We start from the raw sequence: 23,785 nt of genomic DNA, 5'->3' as shown, positions 1-23,785 counted from the left end.
CATTGGGTGTTGCTCATCTACAAACAACAACCACATACATTAAGTAAGCTCTACTAGGTAATTGAACTCAATTAAAATACCTTAAAATGTTAAAAGTTGAATCATCAATAAGTTGATGTAATCTCATAATTTATCATTTTTAGGTTACAGTTATCATATATTCCATCAAAACGGTTTATGACATTATTTTTAATTTAAAAAAAAGTTTCAGATTGCATACATTTGTTTGTGATGTAATTATGATAATGTTATGTATTTTAGAATTACAGAATATGATTTATTGTTTAACAATTATATTTGTGATGTCATTCATTGGAATATTTTTTTTATATATAAACTGTTGCCAGGCATAAACCAAATAAAGGTTCACAACTTAACAAGGTTACTTGAATAAACCATTGATGTGTCAGTAAACAAAATAATTTGCTTCATTAGATCTGTTTAAGTTGCATTAAGAAATAAAAATATGTTTATTTTGTTTCTTTTTATTTTAGAAGATGGTTCATATTGAACACAAGTTTATAAAATAAGACGCAAGAATATTTATGAATGGGGTTTATGGCATCAACACAATTTTGACGGGATTAGACCTTTTGTGTTGTAATAAAATGATGAAATGTGATGTCACTGACTCATGGTTTACAATGTGCCCCACAAGCGTTCACTTAAAAAGTTGGATTCCATGGATTGTATTCTCGGCTACCGACTAGTCGCGTTTACTATTGGTTACCACGGTTTTTAAGTCGGCCACTAAATTTCTGTGCATTCTTTATTGCAGAAGTTGGCCAGTCGATTTAGGCGGAGACCAGTTTAGTCGGTAGCGGAGAATGCCACCCCTGGTATCAGGCTACATGGTTCGAAGCCGTTGGCGTGTGTATCAGTAAAAAAAGTTTATGGTAATTGCGCTTGTGTTTGCTTCCAGATAGATCCATTGCTTCCAGATAGATGATCATTGTGTATTCTTTAATGCGATGAGGTATATAGCACAACAAACATCCAACTCAGTTAATGCAGGGTAACTCTTCATGGTTTGTGACGTAACACTCGCCGGTAGTTACTTCACAATGCTACCTCGTCGAATACGATCTTTGTATGGATTTGTTATTGTTTGAATTGCTGTCCTTGTTTTTACGCATAATGCTGTTGTATAACTTCGACATACGAGTGCGAGCGTCGCTTCCCTGTGCAGGTATGACGTCATCATCCGTCCATTTAAGCGTCGAAGTTCCGCTGAGTGCAGAATCTCGTTTTCCCCTCGAACCGCCGTGTCTGGAATATGAATAGGAATCGTCACTTTATGAGCAAGTTAGCAAACGTGTGTTCTATTGTCCACCATGTGGTTTTATACATCCCGTGCCCACTTACCACTTTCGTAATTTTGTGGGGGGTGGATTTTATAACCAGGGTTGGATCTATCCTTATTCGACGCACCATTTTGGAAAAGTTTTAACACGGGGTGTTCCATTTCGCCCCATTTGCGGTGCGTTTTGGACCAGAATTACTGGTTCGTCAGATTTTTAAAATAAAATTCCAAGATTTAGTAGTTTGTATTCAAAATTTCACCTATATATATAATAGTCTGCTAATTTTGCTTTGAAACGCATTTAACTCGTGTTTTGTATGGTTAACAAAGCCGCGCAGATTTTTATTTCACCCGGTACATTCACTACATGATACGAATGTTAATTAATGCAGTGATCAACTTACGCGTTTAAATACTCTGCTAACTTTTCCGCACGATCCAAATACTGTTTGCACTTTGAAAGGATTTTCTCCTTAATATTTTCGCTCTCCGCTTCATCTGAAATTATGGACTGGGTAAAAAGAGAGAACGCGAGAAAAAGGCATGCGAGAGAGGTTAAAAACAAAACGTTCGAATCATCGTAAAAAAATAAACAATAAATATGTTAACGTGTGTACGTCTTTGTTATAATACAAACAATATACATTTTGACACATACTTGCTGTCACTATATAGCACAGGTATCTATGATAGCACGTACCGTGGCTCGTGACCGAAAATATAAAACAATTCCCGTGTATTCGTTATACTTTGCATCAATGTTACAATAGAGTGGGGTAAGATGGGCTACTGGTATCCAATCTTACCCAACATTACTATATATGTACTTACAATTCAAACTTTCAAGGAAATACACAAGTGCATGTTGGTACAATGATAAAGCTTCCACATAATTCCTCGCCCTGTCTTCTTCCACGGCTCGTTGTACTAGGTGGAGGGCGGTCTCAAGCGAACTCCGGCATTTTGCCAACTTTGAATTAAAGAAAATTTAACTTACTGCAAATTTTGCCAACTTAAACAAATAACTTTATTTGTCTCTTTGGTTACGGTAGCAAAGACCAAAGCGAAATAATGCGGTCGCAACACCTCGCTAAAACAACTTTAAATTAAAGTAACTCAATTAAGCTCATCGTATATATTTGCAAGTCATTAAGTTAACCAACGCCATTGGTTAGAAAATGTTTTACTGTGCATTCTTTTTGAACCAACTTTAGCATGCGTATAATAATTAATATTATTTTACATTTTTTTAAACTTAGGAATTTAGAAACTAAACCCAAGCACGTGACCAACTTACGTCATTTCGTTTCTGTGTTTGAGCTTTCTCGCCTTCCAACAAAGGTACGGTTTGTGTTGAATTATCCTTCAGGATTATCCGCGTCCATTTGCAACAACAACCCCCCATGTTTGTAGTGGTGGTCGGTTGTCAATGTATCGGTTACTTCATTATAAACTAAAGCATATGCGCTGTTGAGATGTAAAAGTTAAACTACTGCCTTAACGTCGATGCTGTAACCTGTATGTTGCAAGTTCCTGTATAACTAGTTAACATCTCTATAACTAATGTTATGGCATTGCTTTTGTAGCCTGCATGATGCTACACTAATCGTTGTTGATTAAATCGCTTTGACTAGCAGCGGAACTTTATTATTTGCTCGCATCTCTCGGTTAATTAGAACTCAGTTGCGAAATAATCGCCAACTTTGGTCAACAGTTCCTTTAAACAATTTAAACCATTGTCCCCGCACACATAGGTACTTCGACGTAACAGTGATCATTATTGCGGGTAAGTTTCTCGCGAAATCTTCAACTTCCTATTTACTTCTATCCATGCTACGTCACAAGTGCCATGAATCGTACATCTAATAATAACCATTGTCCAAGACACGGTAGACTCGATACCAATATTATAAGGACAAGCCTCACCGCGTACAACCCAGGCGCACCCATCGTTGCCACACGGTAATGGATCATCGCTAAGCTACGAAACATCTCAGCCAGCTTTCTAACACAAGCAGCATTTCTAACTAAACTGGAATATACGCCAGCGCTTCAATTGTTCGATGATTGTTCACGCAGGAAATCACATACTCCGGTAGTGACGATTCGCGCGTGTGTCAAAATAGCTTAAAGACAAACGCTGCCTATACCTTCGTTCGATACAAGATTTCATTTCGCATTCGGTTGTAACCCAACCATTAAACAGCGACTTCTACCTTGTGCTCACTAACATTGCGATCACGCGAAAATTTCACCTATAAAGAGGGTACATTGATTCAGGGGTGAAACGTTTATGCTGACACTTAACCTTGAACCCCGTGTGGTCCTTTCTACCAAGTTTACACCAAAATATTCATAACATTGGTGGTTTTATATAAGGGTGGGGAAGATGGGACACCTTTTCGGTCTATTTCTCGTCTCATTTGGTAGTAAACAAATAATTACAAAACTGTATCCTCACGACTCCCATAAACCGTCGTTACTTGTTTAAAACAAGATCAGGATATTTGAATAGCAGGTGGTAAAGGTGTCCCATCTTCCCCTACAGTACTCTATATAAACCATACGTATCACGATTATCCGGGGGAAGTAAAATGCTTGATTGAAGTGGTTTGGTAGCGCGGTGGTGGCGGGTAAATGACCGCCGGTCGTAAATATAGAACGGTATTTTTTGAGACCATTATCTCGATACGGTGTTTCGCTATGACGTACGTAACGTCTGCAGGTTGTTCTATATGTTTCCAGTATTTTAATCTTCGTTTGTTCTGATTAATAATAAAGTATTTAAAACCCAGTATTTTCATTTTAGATAAATTTACAGCATACTGTATTAGTTGGCGTATTAGAACTCTGAGTGTGCGGGTGTATTGTAAACATGGAAGTCACAAATGTCGTTGCCAACGAACACAAGTCGTTCGTAACATTATGTCAATGCAACATTCACTACATACAAAGTATATACAACATCGACATTCGATAGGTTTGTTGGTTAGGTTGGATGACATCTGGGTTCAACATAGAAATCTTATAGAACGGAAGGGCAGTCTCCTCGCATCATCGCAACGAATTCTAAGAAAATATATTTTCATTACTTTAACAACAGCTGTGATGAATCTGGCACTTATATAGTGCTCATGAAGTTGGACGATTCTCGTTACGATATAACATTTAGAATCAAGCGCTACGAAATGTATTAAATTTTGCAATATAAGAGAGATGTATTTCGCCTAAATTAGCATCATTATGGTCTGCTGAAAAAGTTCCACAAAGTTACATACGTAGTAACTCATAAGGTGTAGAAAACAAAACATCCGTGTTATAACGACCAACCTTGATAATCAATCCTCCCATCTCCATCTTTATCCGCTTCCTTCATCATGATCGTCACTTCCTCATCACTTAGCGGCTCCCCGGTTCCCTGCATCACGTATTTAAGTTCCTCCCACTCGATGTATCCGCTACCATCCTGCGGTGAAATGACGTCATCAACTTTATACTACGTCATATAGGCTATAATTCATTGGCTTAGCAGCCACGCTTTTATTTAATTTTGTGTTTTTAACGACGGATGTTTATTGTGTATAACTCGGGTAGCGAGTTTGTATTCAATATGTCGGTGTGTGGAAACCGCTCTCGCCTCAATACGTGTGAGAATTACCCTGTGCCACGCATGTTGCCGCAGGTAGTCCACTTCCTTGCTTCTCAACCCGCTCCTGTGCATGTTGACGCGCAGCAGTTGTGTTTAAACGGCAGTTGAAGGAATCTAACTGATCTTTCGTGGTAAGCAATGAAGTTGTTTCATAAGGTTGTTGCCAGTTTTCAATGCAACTTCGCGGTAACTTTGTTGTTAATTTCGCGTTACGCAATATGTTATTAGCTACAGGTTGCATCAATGGCAAGTTATATAGTGACTATGTACGAACATGCTATCAGTTAGGACAAGTTAAATAGTGAAAATTGCGGGCCCACCTTGTCGAAAACCTTGAACGCTTTCGCCAACTCTTCATCCGAATGTTTCTCCTTGTTGTCCGAACACCAGATCTCCATTAAATTCATGAATTGACTTTTCGACATTTTACCGCGAGCTGTTGGGAGTATTTAAGCGGAATAAGGTAAGTTTAGTATAATAATATTATAAACTACATTTATCTCTTCGGCTACGATTGCGAAAATAAAATTATCTAAAACAACGAAGAGAAGGAAACTAGCGACAAAAGGACTATCGTTAAAAACACGATACGGTAAAACTACTATAAAATTTGCAACCGATTGCAAGATAATATTTACAAATAGATTTTATGATCATATTAATGCTGGGGGGGGACACATTTCCCGTTGCTAATTGTTTAAAACACGATTAATATATTTGTATATTATTTACTAAAGGTGTCCTATCTTACCCCACCCTGCCATATACTGTGGGGTAATACGGGACAAGCACATATAATATCAAGTACCGATGGTAAATGGAAACTGGAGGGTCCGGTTTTAGGTGTCCTATCCCCCCACACCCTTCTACATTTTAAACCATATAGGCAACACAGTTTAATATTTTACGTTTAAGTTTTGCCGCCCTAATGACTTGTTCAAGTTCGTTCTGCGATGGATCCCACCCCAACAATGTCATCATCTTCGTCAACTCTGCAACGTCCACCTCGCCCACATCTTCTTCATCGAACATCTCGAAACATTCGTTGAATTCTTTCTCATCTTTCGGGGAAAGTTTCATCTTTGCCTGGTAGACCAAAAGTCAGTCCTCTATTATAATTTACCATCGCGCGAGTTTTTTAGGTGAGACTTTTATTCTTTGTAACGCCGTAGCTCGCGACGCAGTGGTTAACGCGTATGACTCAAGTCCATAGGTTACAGGTTCGAAGCTCGATGCTGCTAGTTTTGTTAAAATATGTGTCCTTAAGCAAAGCAATAGTCAATCAGAAGCTAAAAAAATTACAATCATCTACAAAGTTACATAAGCGGTAACCCGTAAGCGGACACGAGGTGTATGAAACAGAACACCCGTGTTATAACGACTGTCGTTGCCCCGCCATGCGAGGATAAATAAGTTACATACGTGGTAACTTGTAAGCGGACACGAGGTGTATGGAACAGAACACCCGTGTTATAACGACTGTCGTTGCCCCGCCATGCGAGGATAAATAAGTTACATACGTGGTAACTTGTAAGCGGACACGAGGTGTATGGAACAGACCACCCGTGTTATAATAACTGTCGTTGCCCCGCCACGCGGGGATAAATAAGTTACATACGTGGTAACTTGTAAGCGGACACGAGGTGTATGAAACAGAACACCCGTGTTATAACGACTGTCGTTGCCCCGCCATGCGAGGATAAATAAGTTACATACGTGGTAACTTGTAAGCGGACACGAGGTGTATGGAACAGACCACCCGTGTTATAATAACTGTCGTTGCCCCACCACGCGGGGCTAAATAAGTTACATACGTGGTAACTTGTAAGCGAGACACGAGGTGTATGAAACAGAACACCCGTGTTATAACGACTGTCGTTGCCCCGCCATGCGAGGATAAATAAGTTACATACGTGGTAACTTGTAAGCGGACACGAGGTGTATGGAACAGACCACCCGTGTTATAATAACTGTCGTTGCCCCGCCACGCGAGGATAAATAAGTTACATACGTGGTAACTCGTAAGCGGACACGAGGTGTATGAAACAGAACATCCGTGTTATAATGACTGTCGTTGCCCCGCCATGCGAGGATAAATAAGTTACATACGTGGTAACTTGTAAGCGGACACGAGGTGTATGGAACAGACCACCCGTGTTATAATAACTGTCGTTGCCCCACCACGCGGGGCTAAATAAGTTACATTTAGTGATTTTTTTTATCTTCGCGTAACTACTTATTTTAATGGATTTAAACACTAAGTAGGATGCTCTCGTACACGATAAAAAGGGAGTTGTTTTATACGTTTATCATATGTGATGCCAAATATTATATATTGCATATAAAACGTTCACAATTTCCTTCATACATGCATTAAACACTGATGTTACGTTTGTATCATCACCGTGCTTCAACCCGGTCCCACCGTAAACTTCCCGGTCTTTATAAACCCCAAACTTAATTCCAAACTTGTCGTTTTATTATTCAGCTGTAAATATTACGTTCACTTCCCGGGCAAAATATTTACGCAAAAACGATGTTAATGATAAAACTAATAAACGAACCCGTAATGAATAAAATATTGCTTTGGTGGTAAATATACGTCATTTAAACGTCATAAACGTCACACTTTATGTCATATTGATGATTAGAAAATTTTTGCCGCCTAAAGTTTTTACCAAATACATATTTACGCAGAACAAATGAAAGATATTTTACTCACGTTGTAAATGCAGCTGACAATCCTTCGAACAGTTGGGTATGAAGTAGCAATGCAAGTTATAGCAGGGGCGGCTGGTGGGATATTGCTGTCTGTGTTGCTCAATGTAGTATCAACACCATATAAGGCATGCCATGTGTCGTGTCTTGGGAATTCTCAATGTAGCGTGATCACGTGGTGGCTACGTCATATACCTCTAATATCGAAGATTGAAATATTAAGGTTAGTTGTTGATTGTTGTCCAACTTACAAGACGATGATTGGATGTTTCCGATCACGTGACATCGCGGTAACCGATGTAAAAATATAATTAATTAGAAAAAAACTTTTTAAAAAAAATGTTGTTATAAAAAAATTAAAAATACCGTTTAAAACCGAAAAGTTTGTTAATTTTCCTTCATTTTTCATTAAAACAATGACTTGCTTGACTGTTTTTGATGTTTAGTTTTATTATTTAAGTTTTTTTTTTTTTTAAGTTTTGTGATAAATATAAAACACACTCCACAATTACAGTAAATGATTTCATTTTCCAAAATATCCTTGATTTAAATTTCATTCACACATCGAAAACACTTATTAATTTTAACAGCTCGTTTAATTAAGACCCGGGCAAGCTCCAGCAGTGATTTACACGCCCGAGTTAACCAGTTGCCGCGTAAGTGAGGACAACTGTTGTGTCCTAAAACAAGACAACCACAACCCAGTGTTCGATTATTTTTCAGTTAAGACTTGAAGTGGTTGGTTTGTACACGAAAGTAAAACAAGATAAAATACAATGGTGAGTATGCATATGTGTGTTGTATGGATGTGACGTTATAGGTTTGTGGCTACGTCATTACAATGTGACGTCATGAGTTTATATTATGACGTAATAATAAAGTTTATCTTGTTTAGTCGATGACAGTTGAAGACGCGAGAGCAAAATTGGACAAAGAGCAAATATCTGGTAAGTGTGACGTAATATATGACGTCATTGTTGATCAGGCAGGGCTTAATGATGCTATGTGACGTCACTAAATTATTTACTACGTCATAGGTTTGTACGAAACAGCGACGTCGTTTACAATGAACACATATGTTTAATTATGTTGGTTAAATATATTGTTGTTTAGAATTCAAGCAAGCGTTCGACATCTTCGATCAAGATGGCGGCGGTGACATCAGCACGCGGGAGTTGGGGAGGGTGATGAAAATGTTGGGACAAACACCAAGTCCGGAGGAACTTGCTAAGATTGTAGAGGAAGTTGACGTTGATGGTATGTGACGTCATGATGACGATGATGTATGTGACGTCATGGTGACGTAAATGATATGCGACGATGGTTAGGTGCATAAAATCCGGGTTTTCATACCCGTTTAATTGAAGCATGACAGTCCACACGTATGTACGATTATGACGTTGTATAACATAGTTGAATGCTGTGACGTAATATTAATTTGAAGACGTAATATTTGCTATTATCACGTAATGCCGAGTAATATGACGTCACAGGCAGCGGTACAATCGACTTCGATGAGTTCTTGATAATGATGGTTATGCAGATTAGTGAGGAAGGGAAGACGGCGAGCGAGGAAGAATTGAAAGATATTTTCCTGCTGTTTGATAAGTAAGTAGGGGATGCCTGCTGTAAGTAGGGTGGGGGGACACCTTTAACATATAATATCCAAATATCCGGATCGTGTTTTAAAGAATTAACAACGGTCCATGGGAGTCGTGAGAACATGGTTTTATGATTTTTTGAATGTTCTTTGTTTACTACCAAATGGGTCGGGAAAATTAAATGAAAGGGTGTCCCATCTTCCCCCAACCTACTATATTATAATAGGCAACTGTGGGCAACGGTGCGAACTGATATTGGTATGTTACTGAGGGGTAAGATGGGATACCGTTAGCACCTGAATTCCATATTTCCTGATCGTGTTTTAGCAGTTAACAAAGAAATGAAAAAACATTGTTTTATTTTAATATAAAACCAACAGTGATATAAATTTCAAACAATAAAGATTGTTGAATATTTGCGTTGATAGGAACGGCGACAGTTACATTGATTGGGACGAATTAAAGGAAGCGTTGAGCAACACATCGGCCAAACCAGCTGTGGAAACATGGGAGGTAGACGAGTTGTTTAAGGAAGCGGACAAGAACGGAGATGGTGTCATTGATATTGAAGGTGGGTTTGTATTAAAGTGGTGGGGTGATTACAGTTATAACACGGGTGTTCTGTTTCATACACCTTATGCTCGCTTACAAGTTACCACGTATGTAACTTTGTGGGTGATTGTAATTTTTTATTCATGATAACTTATCTTATAAAGCCGATGGGATGAGATATAACTTTGAATATTGATGGCTTGCCTAAACCTCATGCTCACTGCCAAGCATCATCATTGTTATTTTATTAAACCTAACGTTGTGTACCTAATGGGTGAAACACAAGTTTGGGTTCAAACCCCGCCACCTCAACTAACAACCTGAATTTCAACAGAATGGACTTTATGGATGGACGGCGTTCAAGGTCACTAACCACGTGACGTGATAAATATTTTCGTGAATCGTAAATTTTAAATAAATTTTGCAAATTTTAAACGCGTGGTTTTATTGTTTAGTTTAGTGTTCGACAGCGAGCATAAGACCACCACGGATTATGTGATGTCATACTTGGATGGTAATGCTTTCATGAGGTAATACCCCTGTGACGTATTACTCTTGTGACGTATTACTCCTGTGACGTATTACTCTTGTGACGTATTACTCTTGTGACGTAAGTCCTACAGATCTCGCATGGTTTGTGACCATCATGCGTGGATGGCGGGAGGCGCATTTTGCTTGAAGCAAGTTTGTGGTGAAGTTACTGTGGTTGCATTGCAGTGGTTGTAGAGTGAGGAGTTGTGTTGTACAGGTTATGTGTATAGTTGGTTTGGTGTAGATGTGTTACTGTAAGTGAGGGTTTAATGTTGCTTATTGTAAGTTCATGATAAACGTACATACGTGTTCATAATATTTGCTATGTTCGTTTAATAGCGGCATTTAAACTTCATTTATTATTTCGTATGTTTGTTACATTGCGCTAATCTGCATCACGCAGCAGAACCAGTGTTAAATATAAAGCGGATATTTTTATATTTTAACTTTAACTTACAACTAAACTGCCTTGATTTTTGATATTTGTGACACGTAAGCGTAGGGTTTGTATATTTCGTGACGATTCTTATCCTTCTGTAAACTTGTTAGTGCAGGATTATATCGTTGGATGATCGCCGGTGTTTTGGTTGGATTGGCTCAAACGTTTATAATAATCACAAGTCTAAACTTGGTAAAAATTAAGCATAAACTACTCGTTGTTTGACTGCTAGTTGTAGCGACCACGCTTTTTAACCAAATAAACATAAAATGACTGTCGTTTTGTCGCTATATATCCTGTCCCGCTTTTGTCATTTATAAACTGTTTCTACCAGAAATCTTAGCGTATCAACGTATTCACATTTATTTAATATCGTCAGACGGTATTTTATATAAAATCTACTACGTGCCCTTTCATTAACGTGCTCAAAAATCAATGTTTTGGTTGAATAACAAGCATTGTGACATCACAGACAACGTTTATTACGTAACAGTTGAGGTTAATTTGAAGAGCTTGTGACGTAGTAGTTATGACGTCATAGATCTGATACACAATAGTGATTATTAAATTCAATTGTTTGTCATGTTAGTGTGATTATGACATCACAACACAGTGAGAACAAGGTATTGTTGATTAAACAAACAATATTGTGATGGAATCTTGGTTATTTCACTTATTGGTAAGTACGTTAGTAAAAACTTCATCTAAATATTTCTACAAACGATAATAAACATAATATGTACAGATTTGGTTGGAATAAGGGTTCATGAAACTGCACATTAAAAGTCAAGCACATTCGGTTAGAATGATAGTGCAAACATGTGTTTAAGGTTGGTGTGGTAAGCATGGGGGTGGCTGGAGTGACATTTCACCCCAACCTTTCAAACGGGGGCGACAATATATGTTATAACACACCAACTTTTCTGCATAAAATAGTTTTACCCGGCTGTTAACTACAACTGCATTTTAACAATGTCAACCCAGGTTTGTTAATAATTAAAAACATGACAACTATGTTACACAGGAATGCACGTTCCACCCAACAATACGCGTGTAGCATGTACGGGCTGTTGTTAGTTGCGCTGCGTTGGTTGTAAGTTTCTACCACGGAAATATTGGGTGACTTGACCGGGGACCTCAGCGAGGACGGCTTTTGCTAACGCTGCTGCTGATGCCTGGGGGGTAAATAGGGGGTAAGGTGGGGTAAATAGGGGGTAAGGTGGGGTAAATATGGGGGTAAGGTGGGGTAAATATGGGGGTAAGGTGGGGTAAATATGGGGGTAAGGTGGGTTAGTGGATGTTCATATATAAACATGATTTATTTCGTTAACATAGAAATGTTACAGGACAACCAAACGGGGCTAATTTAACTGGTTGTGACGGGCTTATATTGGTTGTCCATGGTAAATAGTTGTCTTATAGTAAAATTAAAAACAGTTCTAAGTAAATAGTATTAAACACAATTAACAATAATATAACATAGCAAAGTGGTCGGTGCAATAAGCCCAAAGGTTACGGGTTCAAGGCTCGGCGCTGCTACCATTGTGGGAACATAAATATAACTTGCTATAAATGGTGGCTGTTACACCCAAGCAAGTTTAGTTTGATGTTGATAACATGTAGGTCACAAAATATAAACATTGATTGAGTGAAATAAGTTTAAATAAATGTATTCAAACAAAACATGCTAAAATATGGACGTGATATTTAATGGGGTTGAAATAATAAATTTATTTTAACTTTGATTTGATGATGAACCAAACATCATATCTATCACCAACATGCATGAAGTTTGTGTTTATGATTAGCAATGAATGAATGGGGGGAGGTGATACTGTTTATATCGATGCTACTAAAATGTTTAAGAATTTGTGTATTTGATAAAACATCATTTTTTAAGCAAAAAATTTTAATTTGTACCTGGGTTCAATAGTTTGAGCCTCTGGAAGAAAAGTTTTAGGAAAATATTATTTTATTCTTTTTTTAAGTTTACTTTATTGCAGTGCAATCTCCCCATGTTAACACCAACATGCAACGAACGTTACCTCATGACCAACCTTCTTATAATCACGATAAGGAACAAACTGCACGATGTCTCGTAACACAGGTTGCCCCGATGATGATCGTAACACCCCGTTGTCACCGTCCAACATCTCCATTGCACTGGAATGTAAGGTGGGGGGGGGTGACTATATGGTGCTAATGTGGAACGACAGTTGTTATAACACGGGTGTTCTGTTTCACACACCTTGTGCCCGCTTACGAGTTACCACGTATGTAACTTATTTATCCTCGCATGTTGCGGTAGACAGTCGTTATAACACGGGTGTTCTGTTTCATACACCTCATGCCCGCTTACGAGTTACCACATATGTAACTTATTTATCCTCACATGGCGGGGCAACGAAAGTCGTTATAACACGGGTGTTCTGTTTCATTCACCTCATGCCTGCTTACAGTTACCACGTATGTAACTTATTCATCCTCGCATGTTGCGGTAGACAGTCGTTATAACACGGGTGTTTTGTTTCACACACCTCGTGCCCGCTTACGAGTTACCACTTATGTAACTTATTTATCCTCGCATGTTGCGGTAGACAGTCGTTATAACACGGGTGTTCTGTTTCATACACCTCGTGCCCGCTCACGAGTTACTATGTAACTTATTTATCCTGCAAGGCGGGGCAACGACAATCGTTATAACACGGGTGTTCTGTTTCATACACCTCATGCCTGCTCACAGTTGTATTAATCCACGCATGCGGGGCAACGACAGTCGTTATAACACGGGTGTTCTGTTTCATTCACCTCGTGCCCGCTTACAGTTACCACGTTGTAACTTATTATCCTCGCATGTTGCGGTAGACAGTCGTTATAACACGGGTGTTTTGTTTCATACACCTCGTGCCCGCTCACGAGTTACCACTTATGTAACTTATTTATCCTCGCATGGCGCGGTACGACAATCGTTATAACACGGGTGTTCTGTTTCATTCACCTCGTGCCCGCTCACGAGTTACCACTTATGTAACTTATTTATCCTCGCATGTCGCGGCAACGACAGTCGTTATAACACGGGTGTTCTGTTTCATACACCTCGTGCCCGCTCACGAGTTTATTAATCCACGCATGCGGGGCAACCACAGTCGTTATAACACGAGTGTTCTGTTTTATTCACCTCGTGCCCGCTTACAGTTACCACGTATGTAACTTATTTATCCTCGCATGTTGCGGTAGACAGTCGTTATACCACGGGTGTTCTGTTTTATACACCTCGTGCCCGCTTACAAGTTACCACATATGTAACTTATTTATCCTCGCATGTTGCGGTAGACAGTCGTTATAACACGGGTGTTTTGTTTCATACACCTCGTGCCACCAGAACATGAAACATCAAACCACCTGAAATCAGCGGACCCCACCCCCACAATGATGATTGACATGGGAAGATGGGACGCGTTGACGATCGCTTGTCTCGTTTCGTCCATGTCCGTTATCGCCCCGTCGGTGAGGATTAATAAGATGTAATAGTTCTGCAATAATTTAAATGGGTAATGGTGTACAACTTTATAAACACTGCCAGTTCAGCTCTCGTTTTACACTGATGATGTAAGAGACGCATGCAGATGTTTTACTTGGTTCATCATCAGTGTAAAGAGAGATGGCTAGTCCATACTTTTGCACAGAAATATATGAATGGTAATACTTACATTTGGTGAACTCTCGGTGGTTTGAGCATTATAAGCGAACCTCGCAACATGGCTGATGATGGGCGATACATTAGTCGGACCCCACAACTTAATGACGGGGAGGGCGTGTTGGTACGCTGATATTATGCCGTCGATACCTGGGGGCAATATTTATGTTGAAGTAATGTTTACTATTATGTATGGAACTTACTAAGCGGGAATACCCAAGAAAAACAGTTTGCTTAAAAACAAGCTGTTTTTAACCTTAGTGAGTACCTTTAGATAATATTTGGCAATCCTTACCTAAATATTACTTTTGTTTGTTTGTAGCCCCTTCAACAGATGATTTAACATTGTCATAATGTACTTGGATAGTAATGGGGCAAAAGTTTTGTGGGCGATTGTTTTTTATATGTTGCCGACAATTTAAACAACCCATTAGTGACCACTGGGAACAATTACCATTAAGAGTGTATAATGCAAAATACATCAATGTATCTACAAAACATAAGAAAGCAAAACAACAATTAACCATTGTTATGTACCTTGACAATAAGGGTTGTCGGGCCTGAAGTTGAGTGGGAACTCGTGTGACACAACGTGGGAGGGTGGGATCTTTGCCCCAAACCCGAGGGCGGGGTACAACTTGTCGCTGTGGGGTGTGGGGTGGTTATATGGGAGGTGATGGGGGTGTTTGGTGATTGAAGCAGAAAAAAGGAATAAAAGCTCCTTAGCTCCACGTATTAATTTTATTTTTGTAAGAGCAATATAATATACGAACACCTAATGCTGTTAACGATTGCAAATAACATCTGGCATTTCTTAACATGATTGTTACACATTCTTAACAAATGTAATAAGAAATTATAAATTGCTAATGTTTAAAATCAAGATTAATGTAAAGTTTCTGAAATATTGCTTAAGTAACCAATTTAAATTGGAAAGCAAGAATATAAGCCACGTTATTACATGCAGGTTAACCATGGTTGCCACTCACGTGTCGTAATCTTGTACAACTGCCCCAACCGCCGATAACGCTTGTAAATATTCATTAGGTCGCACGGGATCCATGAAGTGAAGGGAATCACGTGAGGTTGGGTCGCCGTTCGAACCGGTGAAGTCAATGCCGACCTGTGGGGGTAAGTTGGGATATTGTGGGGTAAGTTGGGACAGAATGCAACTATATGATATACATTAGGTTTTTGGGTAGGACAGTAAAGTTCAGGTTTGTATACAAAAGTAAAAACACGGGAAGTAACGATAAAAAAACAGTCTTTATAACACGCCATAGAAATCATATTAAACAAATGGCGTGGCCATTACCACGAACAAACTGATCTTATGTTTAAACGTTTAATACATTTTTGTTGTTTCAACATAATATATATATATTATTAATCAGTGTTATTAATCTACATTATTACAACATAATCATTTTATAATGACATCACAATCCCCATTATTACTCACAGTAAAGTTAAGTTGAAGTCCACCGAATATAAAATCAAGGAAACTAAATCTTCGTTCTAGCTGGAATGTATAATGATGTCATGATTATTAATGATGACATCATAGTCATAATTATGACGTGTTAATAATAATTGAATAAAATTAACAAAATATTTACTTTACTCGTACCTTAAACCAGGCACCCACTCCAACTGTGGGGATACGGGTTAAAGATAAGTCATGTAGGAGGGTGTGTTAAAGTTATGTTACTTATTACATAACAATGATGTGACGGGTTTACCATTGTCATATTATGATGTCACAATCAATATGACATCATAAACATATTATAATTTCCCCAATATTAAAATCCGAACAAACGCTGAACTAACTTTGCAACCCATGATAAATATCGATCCCGAATTCTTATATTTCGATTTCTTCGCTTTTTTCTTCGGGTTGATGCAAAAAAATTCCTTGTTCTAAGAAATATTGGATATTATTATTATTTTAATAAAAACTTGCAACGTTATCCCAAACAACCAGCTTTAATGGAATATTTTAATATTTGAAATATATTATTCTGAACTTATTTAATGATTGTTTATTATTATGACATCATACTTACACCATTGTCTTGTAATTCACTCAACGTCGTGAAAAATTCTCCAATCAAGTCATGACTACCGTCGCTGTCCCAATCGTGGCATATTATCTGTGGTGGAATATATGGGGTTATTGGGGTTATAGGGGGTATGGGGGTGGGTGTTAATACTGAAATACATTTTAAACAAAGCTCCAACACACAAAACATAGGTCATGTAGTTGTATGGTGAAGGGTGGGTTAAAAAAATGGAATAATTTATTTCAGTTTCCCTCAGGTTTATTAACAGGTTGTTTATTTTTTATGAAACTACTAAATACCTTAATCTTGCGCGATAAATCCCCCCCACAAATAGATTGAACCGCCACGCTGAAAGGTTTCCAAGTTGGGTTCAAATTATTCTTGATCACTTCAGTTCTGGTGGGATCAACAATGTTAGTATGATAATATAATGTGGGATAAATAAAGATTGTGGGCATTTGCCTGGTTTGAATCTCTGGAAGCTATGACTCCAGTTTTGAAAATCTTATTCAACGGACAATTACAGAGAAACGTAACTTATCATCATTTTTTATTTAGTTCTTGAATACAGTAATGAAGATTTAGATTATCAATAAAACAACGGAGAAAATGGATTCAACAGCCAAGCTACAGTTGTTAAAGCACGCTACAGGTAAAAAGTGCAGAAAAGAATTTAAACACATTTTGTTTGGTTTTTACCAAAATTGATATTTCATTAAATCTATTAAATCAAAATAATCTTCCTTCAGCCTGTCTAATCAACAACCTGTGACATAACGTCCACCCTTCGTTTTCCTCCCTCCATAATTCAAGGAAGGGATCCGACTTCCCCATGAAATCCTGACAAATATGTTGGTTATTTATAAGTATGTGTTAGGTTAGTGGTTGCTGTCTGTCCTCTATATGGGTGAGGCCTTTGAGGGTTTTGGGTGTCATGTTTTACTTTAGAGCCTTGCAATGGATTCAGGCTTCCTCCCAATTAAAGGAAAACCCACGAATGTAATCATATAGTGTGGGGGAAGATGGGACACCTTTAACACATAATATACAAATATCATGATCGTGTTTTAAACAATTAACAACGGTCTATAGGAGTCGTAAGGATATAGTTTTATAAATCTTTGAATGTTCTTTTTTTACTACTAAATGGGATGAGAAAATAGAATGAAAAGGTGTCCCATCTTCCCCCATCCTACTATATACGTTTAACATTTCAATACATACGTGTTCCAATCGGTTATAATATTTCGGCCCACCTTATTATCAAGTTTGGTTGCTTTGAATTGTAAAGTTGCGACTCTGTTGTCGGTTATTTCATCGGCAAGGACCTGGGTTGGTAGTTGTGAATCATGTTGTCGGGGATTTATATTATTTATCTCTTTGAATAGGATAGCGAAGATCAAATAAAATAAAACAACAAAAAGTAGAAAGTTCATTAAAACACGCTATGAATACAAAATACTAAAAAACCACAGACACTGCTAAACCTGCAGTACCATTGTTGTTAAATAAATAATGATCACGACAACTTCCTTTTACTTGATGTATCATTGTACGACATACTTGATGTATCATTGTACGACACCTAGTGTGTGCAGCATCATGAACAATATTGAATTTATTAATAGTCATCAGATCGTTGGTGTTTAATTCAACGCCATAGTTATTGTTGATAATATTCAACAAACAGCTCATACAGTGGCAGTACGACACAATTGTTTTTGTTTTAAACCAAATGTTTGTATTCAATCAAATATAATCACATTAATTTAAACTAAACTGCTTCAGATAGTTTCTTACCGTGATTTTACTTTTAGACAAATGTTTCTTCGATCGATCCAACAACGACGCCACGTATTTCTTACTCGATACAATCTGAATTAATTAACCACGGTAATTAATAATACATTAACTAATGAATGGAATATTTATAACGTACTTGATATCCAGATAACATGAATTCATATTATGCAAGACAGTAGTTTACGACGGTATTAACAATGATATTGCGGTTACTCAAAAGCAATCAACGTCATTCCAGGTGAGACTAGTGTTGTATAATGATATGGTTAAGTGACCACCCTTCTTTCAATTGAATGTAAATGTTTTTACACACAGTTGTTTCAATGACCCCGGTTCTGTCTCTATAACCCGTCTTTTTGTTTTTAAAGAGACAAATAAAGATTATATTTGTACCATACATATTATAACCAGCAACCTTGAGCTGTCTATTTTTCTTTTGATTTATCAAGGCATCTTGTGCAACAACTTGCATGGAAACATAACCTAATGCAAACACCATGTTGCATCACACATAATATAAATACACCGGGCGAACATCTTGCTCATCAACCTACCTGGCCAAGCGAACACTCGGCTTCCCCGAGGAAATCATCGTCCAGTAAACTATCGGTTGAATTATCGATGTCATAAATCGAGAATCGAATCTGTTGAACTTCCTCAAAGAAATATGACATTTCTATCTTGGTGCTAAAGTCTGGGTTGAGACTATTTTGAATTCTTTCCGTTCGAGCCACCTAGTGGTAAAAATGCTCGAGTAAATCTAAGTTTGTTTCTCACAATATCGCTTTATTGTTGAACGAATTTTTTTCCATAGTTTTCTTTTTAGCAGGCCTGCAGTTTACCTATGTGTGATTTTTACACCAAACAAAGCTTTGTTTTTTTCATAATTTGTGATAACATTTTTGAATTATTTCATACAATTATACTGAATATGTTTTCCATATCTTGTTAATATAAAAACGTCATAATCTATCATGTTATGGTTAACCCCCCATACCTCCTGCCATGTCTTTGTTGTTCCATCTTTCAAATAAATCACACAAAGAGGGTCTGACTTTGATGTGACATCCTTGTCAATTAAATCCCGGCACGATATTGACAACTCCACTTTAGTGACACATGCAGTTACACCTCCTGTCGCCATGACAACAAATATATTTCAAATATTAATTTAAAACCTGATGCAAATGAGAGAAATTGAATTAAAATTTGCGTCATCTTAAATTGGCAACTGTGGTCCACATTTCATGTCCTGTGACACACCACACGACCTCAGCCATATAGAACAAAATAACTAGTCTTAGCAGTTGGAGTAAAAAAGACTTTGTGAAAAGGAATAATATCCAACTTAATTTATAAATGAAATCAAATCAACTTCAAATTAACACAAAATGTTTGAACCAAATATTTTCATGCCTCATTATCTGATTGTTCCTCGTCACTCTCAGACCCCGAGCCATACCCCCCAATACCGGGTAACACGGCCACACAGTTTAAACTTGGAGGGTATACGATGGCATTATTTGTTTCACTCTTACTACTGTTTTGCGTTCCTTGTGAATTCAACTTCTTCTTGGCACTTCCCCCAACTTTGTCGACAGATTTCCGCTTCACTGCTTTCTTTAACAATGACGATTGTTTGGAACAAACCGGGGAAACGTTTTTATTTATTGTTGATATTTTAACAGCTTCATGATCATTGTTTTCTCGCTGTTCGAGCATCGCTTGCCGAAAAGCTTTCAACTCTTTCCCTTCTTCTTCTCGTTGTTGCTTCTCGTGCTCTAGCGCACGACGTGCCACCGTGTGGAGGAAACTTGCCTCGTCTTCGTCAATTCCTCGAAACTGATTCTTAAATTTTATTTTTTCCTCAAACTCGGCTTGTTTTTTATCGGTTTGTTCCTGCAGACGTTCGTACAACGAGCGGGCATCAATAGGAGCCTCCGGGGCTTCCACGGGATCCTCGGCTTTCCTCACTTTCTCCCATTCGAGTTGTCGCTGCTTCTTCTGCTCAGCTACATCACTTTCGCTGATAAATTTATTCATCTGCAAAACACAATTTTAACAATATTATTATAAAGTTTATTTGTTTTTTGATTCCAGCAGCGACGATTAAAGAATAATTAAATTGAAAAGACAGAATATAAATAGCGACAAAACGACAGAATACAACAAATGGCAAACCCTGATGATGTCTCGTGTATGACGAAAGATCATAAAACTAACAACTACCAGAATCTCTTTCACACTTACAACGTTAACAATGCAGTTGGCTACAAACAACAATGTTAAAACGCTGAGTATTAAAGTGAGTAATACTAAAAGTAAGTTATTAAATAAATATTTAACTTCCAAAAACACTCCACTTTCTGACACAATATATTGCCCACCCTTCAACAAACCCCCAACTTTGATATTTACATTTGTAAACAACCAAACCGACCCACCCTAACAATAAAGAATGCGGTTAAAATAAATTATTAAAATTTAGCTTTTTTTTACGTAAAACAAACAACAGAAGATCAGTAATAGAAAGTCTTGTAAAAGATTAGTAGTGTGTTAAATAGGTAATTTCAAAATTGAAATGTTTAAAATATAATCGGTTCCCCAAATACTATTTGTGTTTGTTGTTTTTATGCACGTTTATTATGATATCGTTTTAAGGGATTTCCCTTCAATAACTTTCGCGCTAATTTGTCAAATCTTTTTCCTCATTGCCAGAGCTCGCCCTTTTTCTTATTCTAGAGTGAAGTTAATTATGACGTTTTTTAAGATACACTGTGGCCGTTGGCATGGTAACAGGGTTTCCAACTGCAGTTTTCGAACTACTTTACGGAAAAGGAAATATTGGTAAACACTTTAATATAAATTCCGCGTTGATTAGCCTTCCCCGCTTTTGGTTGATTGACTCGCATTCCTCGCTTACAAAACACTCGCCTTTCAATGCGTGGCAGTTACACTACGTGGATGGTTGGTTGAAGTTGGTTCTGCAACTAATGTGGATTGTATTTCAAGATTTTAAGTTGAGTTTTGTTGTTTAATGCTAGAACTTTACATTAGGTTACTATTAAACTAAACATTATTTATACAGTAAGATTATCACTATTAATGCTAACCATTTAATATTGCTAACTGTTTAAATACTGTAAAAGTTATTGTGCCTTGTGTTTAACGGTATTTTATTTTTTAACATTACTTTATTCTTGATGTATTCGGAAATCGCGCGACGGTTCTATTACGTCATACAAGACACTCGCGGCTTGTCATCGGTTACGCGACAGCTTCGTTACGTCACAATCGCTTCGTTAGTTAGTTAAGTCACAGTAAGTTGAATCGCGTCCAATTTGCTCGCGTTAATGACGTCATAGTTCGCTCATCGCTCGTACAAACATTTTGTGACGTCACCTGCGGTTTGTTCCACGCGTTCGTTTCCCGATTTTTTTCATGGGGCCCCATGCGCGTTTTGCGTCGACGCAAGGCACATTACTTGTATATCCTAATTATATTTGCGCTATGAGCGCGAAGCAAGAAGATCAAAGAATTGGTAAAGTATAAATCACAATTGGCATTATTACGTACGTAAGCTCTTTTCTAGACACATCGATGGTGTGACGTCACGAAGTGGTGATGACGCAACAGAAGAACCCACTTCGTAAGTTCATTGTTTCGTCACAATATTACTTTGTTGCAAGTATAACAGAAGTTTTAAAATGGTTTATATTTTTAGGACATGGTATGTGACGTCACAGAGGATCAAGCAGACTATGGCGTAAAGCGAGAACGAAGGTAATTGTGACGTAATAATATACACACCCACTAACGTATATTCTGTTGCAGAAAAGTCAGCGAATAAAGCTACCGAAGAAAAGTGCAAGGTATTGTATATTGTCATTGTTTATATTTAGTAACAAACGATAACTTTGGAATAAATTTAAATGTGGAATAAACTTGTGTAAAGTTGCTGCCTGTGACGTAACTATAACGTATACCTGTGACGTCACTATCTTACTTTTGCAGATAAAGAACAAAGACGAAGACGCCGATAAAGGAAACACGGTTTGAGGTTTGAGTATTATAAGTATGAGTTGTGTGTTGTATGTGTGTCTTGTCTGCGCTGCTGTATTCTTATTCTGCTGGACCTAATGTTGCCAGCTATTTTTAGTCAGTCACTACTTTAGTGCATTTTGCATGTCTATGAAATATATGCAATGAAAATATGGCGAACATCTTGCTGGATCAGATTTTGTTGTTGTACACTCTATTGGGTACTTCGTCTACAAAGTTCGAACCCTTCAGCGATTCTGTATTGTCCTGATCGCTTGGTGAGAACGCTGTGTTGGTACACAAATACTCGAGTAATATCAACACGCTTTATAATATGCGCATAAAATAATAAAACAACATCAAAGCTATATAATGATTATACTGTAGATAAATTTCCTCCTTTTATTTAATTTTAACTTTTTATTAAAACGTCATGTAGCGTGATTGGGACGATGGCCACGTCACACTTACGCTACGACGTCGATACGGTGGGTCAGAGCATTGGCATGACCCTGCGTCCGGTGCGGTTACGTCAGTTTTGATTGAGTTACTTAACGATCCGGTTGTTGCGTGGACGTCACCGCCAGTGATGCTACGCTAGATATTTAGGTCACTGTTAATGCGGTTCGTAACAACCTGGCGCAGTTTCGTAACATCCGGACGATATTATATTGTGTGAAGATACGACGAGAGTATCGCGGTACCAACATGGCGACTTAACCTTTTGTTTGCGACATGCGGAGCTGTTGTTGGCTTCGACTCCTTGCGGTTGGACATTCAATATGGTGTACACTGCAGATGATTATCCCTTAGGATTTGAACCATATTTTATTTGTAGATGTTTCAATGATTATGTCCGCGTTAATTACTTTTTGACCGCGTCCCCTTTTTGTATGATTAAGCTGTTGTTTTGTTGCATGTCTGGCACATGTATGTCGCTGCACTCGTTGTACTTTTTTTGTCTTTTTGTTGGTGTGTTCATTACTATTTTTGTCTATATGGTTTGGTTTTACCTTGCCTGGGTAAGGTCTATCCAGCAAAGGGTTTCTCACCTAAGTAGAAACCCACTACCATTTGCTGGGGGCTTGTCGTGCAGTAGTGGCTTTCCACCAACGCCAGCCACATAAACTATGAAGGTATTTTAATCCTGTTTTTATTTTCCAGGAAGATTACAAACTATGCCAAAATTTAATTTAACCGTTTTATTTGTGTTTGTAATTAATAAATGAACTTTACTATATTTGTTCTGTGTTTTACTGTCTATTTAATTTTAAATTAAGATGTAATATTTAAACCGGTTAAATCTTTGGTGCGAGCAAACTAATGTTCTCAGCTCCCCAGATTTAAAATGAATAACTTAGCGCCATATAGCGGACCAGTAAATA

At 37.8% G+C, this 23,785-nt stretch overlaps 5 protein-coding genes and 1 long non-coding RNA gene across 7 annotated transcripts; 2 read left to right on the top strand and 4 right to left on the bottom strand.

The window, feature by feature from the left end:
- Positions 1-540: 540 nt before the first annotated feature.
- On the bottom strand, positions 541-3,335 carry LOC100175291. Its single transcript, XM_002129213.5, has 4 exons — positions 2,601-3,335; positions 2,135-2,273; positions 1,708-1,801; positions 541-1,269 (listed from the first exon to the last, which is right to left on the bottom strand). Exons 1-4 carry the CDS (start codon positions 2,706-2,708, stop codon positions 1,068-1,070), a joined length of 543 nt encoding a protein of 180 aa, XP_002129249.1. The 5' UTR covers positions 2,709-3,335; the 3' UTR covers positions 541-1,067.
- Positions 3,336-4,113: 778 nt separating this feature from the next.
- LOC100181538 (calglandulin-like) lies at positions 4,114-7,790 on the bottom strand. Its single transcript, XM_002129181.3, has 5 exons — positions 7,675-7,790; positions 5,861-6,038; positions 5,273-5,388; positions 4,634-4,769; positions 4,114-4,372 (listed from the first exon to the last, which is right to left on the bottom strand). Exons 2-5 carry the CDS (start codon positions 6,030-6,032, stop codon positions 4,329-4,331), a joined length of 468 nt encoding a protein of 155 aa, XP_002129217.1. The 5' UTR covers positions 6,033-6,038; positions 7,675-7,790; the 3' UTR covers positions 4,114-4,328.
- A 32-nt stretch (positions 7,791-7,822) lies between these two features.
- LOC100185478 (troponin C, skeletal muscle) lies at positions 7,823-10,258 on the top strand. The gene is made up of 7 exons (XM_026837205.1): positions 7,823-7,893; positions 8,261-8,449; positions 8,566-8,617; positions 8,784-8,927; positions 9,164-9,278; positions 9,700-9,842; positions 10,158-10,258. The coding sequence occupies exons 2-7, from the start codon at positions 8,447-8,449 to the stop codon at positions 10,193-10,195; spliced, it is 495 nt and encodes a 164-aa protein (XP_026693006.1). The 5' UTR covers positions 7,823-7,893; positions 8,261-8,446; the 3' UTR covers positions 10,196-10,258.
- A 996-nt stretch (positions 10,259-11,254) lies between these two features.
- On the bottom strand, positions 11,255-19,555 carry LOC100183113 (copine-3). 2 transcript variants are annotated; one of them, XM_009862067.3, is made up of 15 exons: positions 19,357-19,555; positions 18,914-19,093; positions 18,357-18,431; positions 17,813-17,884; positions 17,323-17,396; positions 16,856-16,952; positions 16,560-16,646; positions 16,324-16,413; positions 15,953-16,012; positions 15,480-15,613; positions 15,028-15,134; positions 14,504-14,640; positions 14,196-14,326; positions 12,839-12,956; positions 11,255-11,968 (listed from the first exon to the last, which is right to left on the bottom strand). In XM_009862067.3, the coding sequence occupies exons 1-15, from the start codon at positions 19,501-19,503 to the stop codon at positions 11,867-11,869; spliced, it is 1,611 nt and encodes a 536-aa protein (XP_009860369.1). In that variant the 5' UTR covers positions 19,504-19,555; the 3' UTR covers positions 11,255-11,866. The 2 variants fall into 2 exon arrangements, with proteins under 2 accessions (XP_009860369.1, XP_002129629.2); XM_002129593.5 differs by having other exon boundaries at positions 12,851-12,956.
- On the bottom strand, positions 19,538-20,432 carry LOC104266290 (protein FAM192A-like). Its single transcript, XM_026837203.1, has one exon. It carries the CDS (start codon positions 20,400-20,402, stop codon positions 19,770-19,772), a length of 633 nt encoding a protein of 210 aa, XP_026693004.1. The 5' UTR covers positions 20,403-20,432; the 3' UTR covers positions 19,538-19,769.
- Positions 20,433-21,813: 1,381 nt separating this feature from the next.
- Positions 21,814-22,413, top strand: LOC113474780. Its single transcript, XR_003396467.1, has 4 exons — positions 21,814-22,008; positions 22,084-22,142; positions 22,194-22,231; positions 22,374-22,413. It is a non-coding gene; the product is annotated as an uncharacterized LOC113474780 (long non-coding RNA).
- Positions 22,414-23,785: the final 1,372 nt, after the last annotated feature.

The sequence above is a fragment of the Ciona intestinalis genome, chromosome 12 (assembly GCF_000224145.3).
Source record: "Ciona intestinalis chromosome 12, KH, whole genome shotgun sequence".
Taxonomy (NCBI): domain Eukaryota; kingdom Metazoa; phylum Chordata; class Ascidiacea; order Phlebobranchia; family Cionidae; genus Ciona; species Ciona intestinalis.
This window is presented reverse-complemented; position numbering and strand designations above follow the sequence as displayed.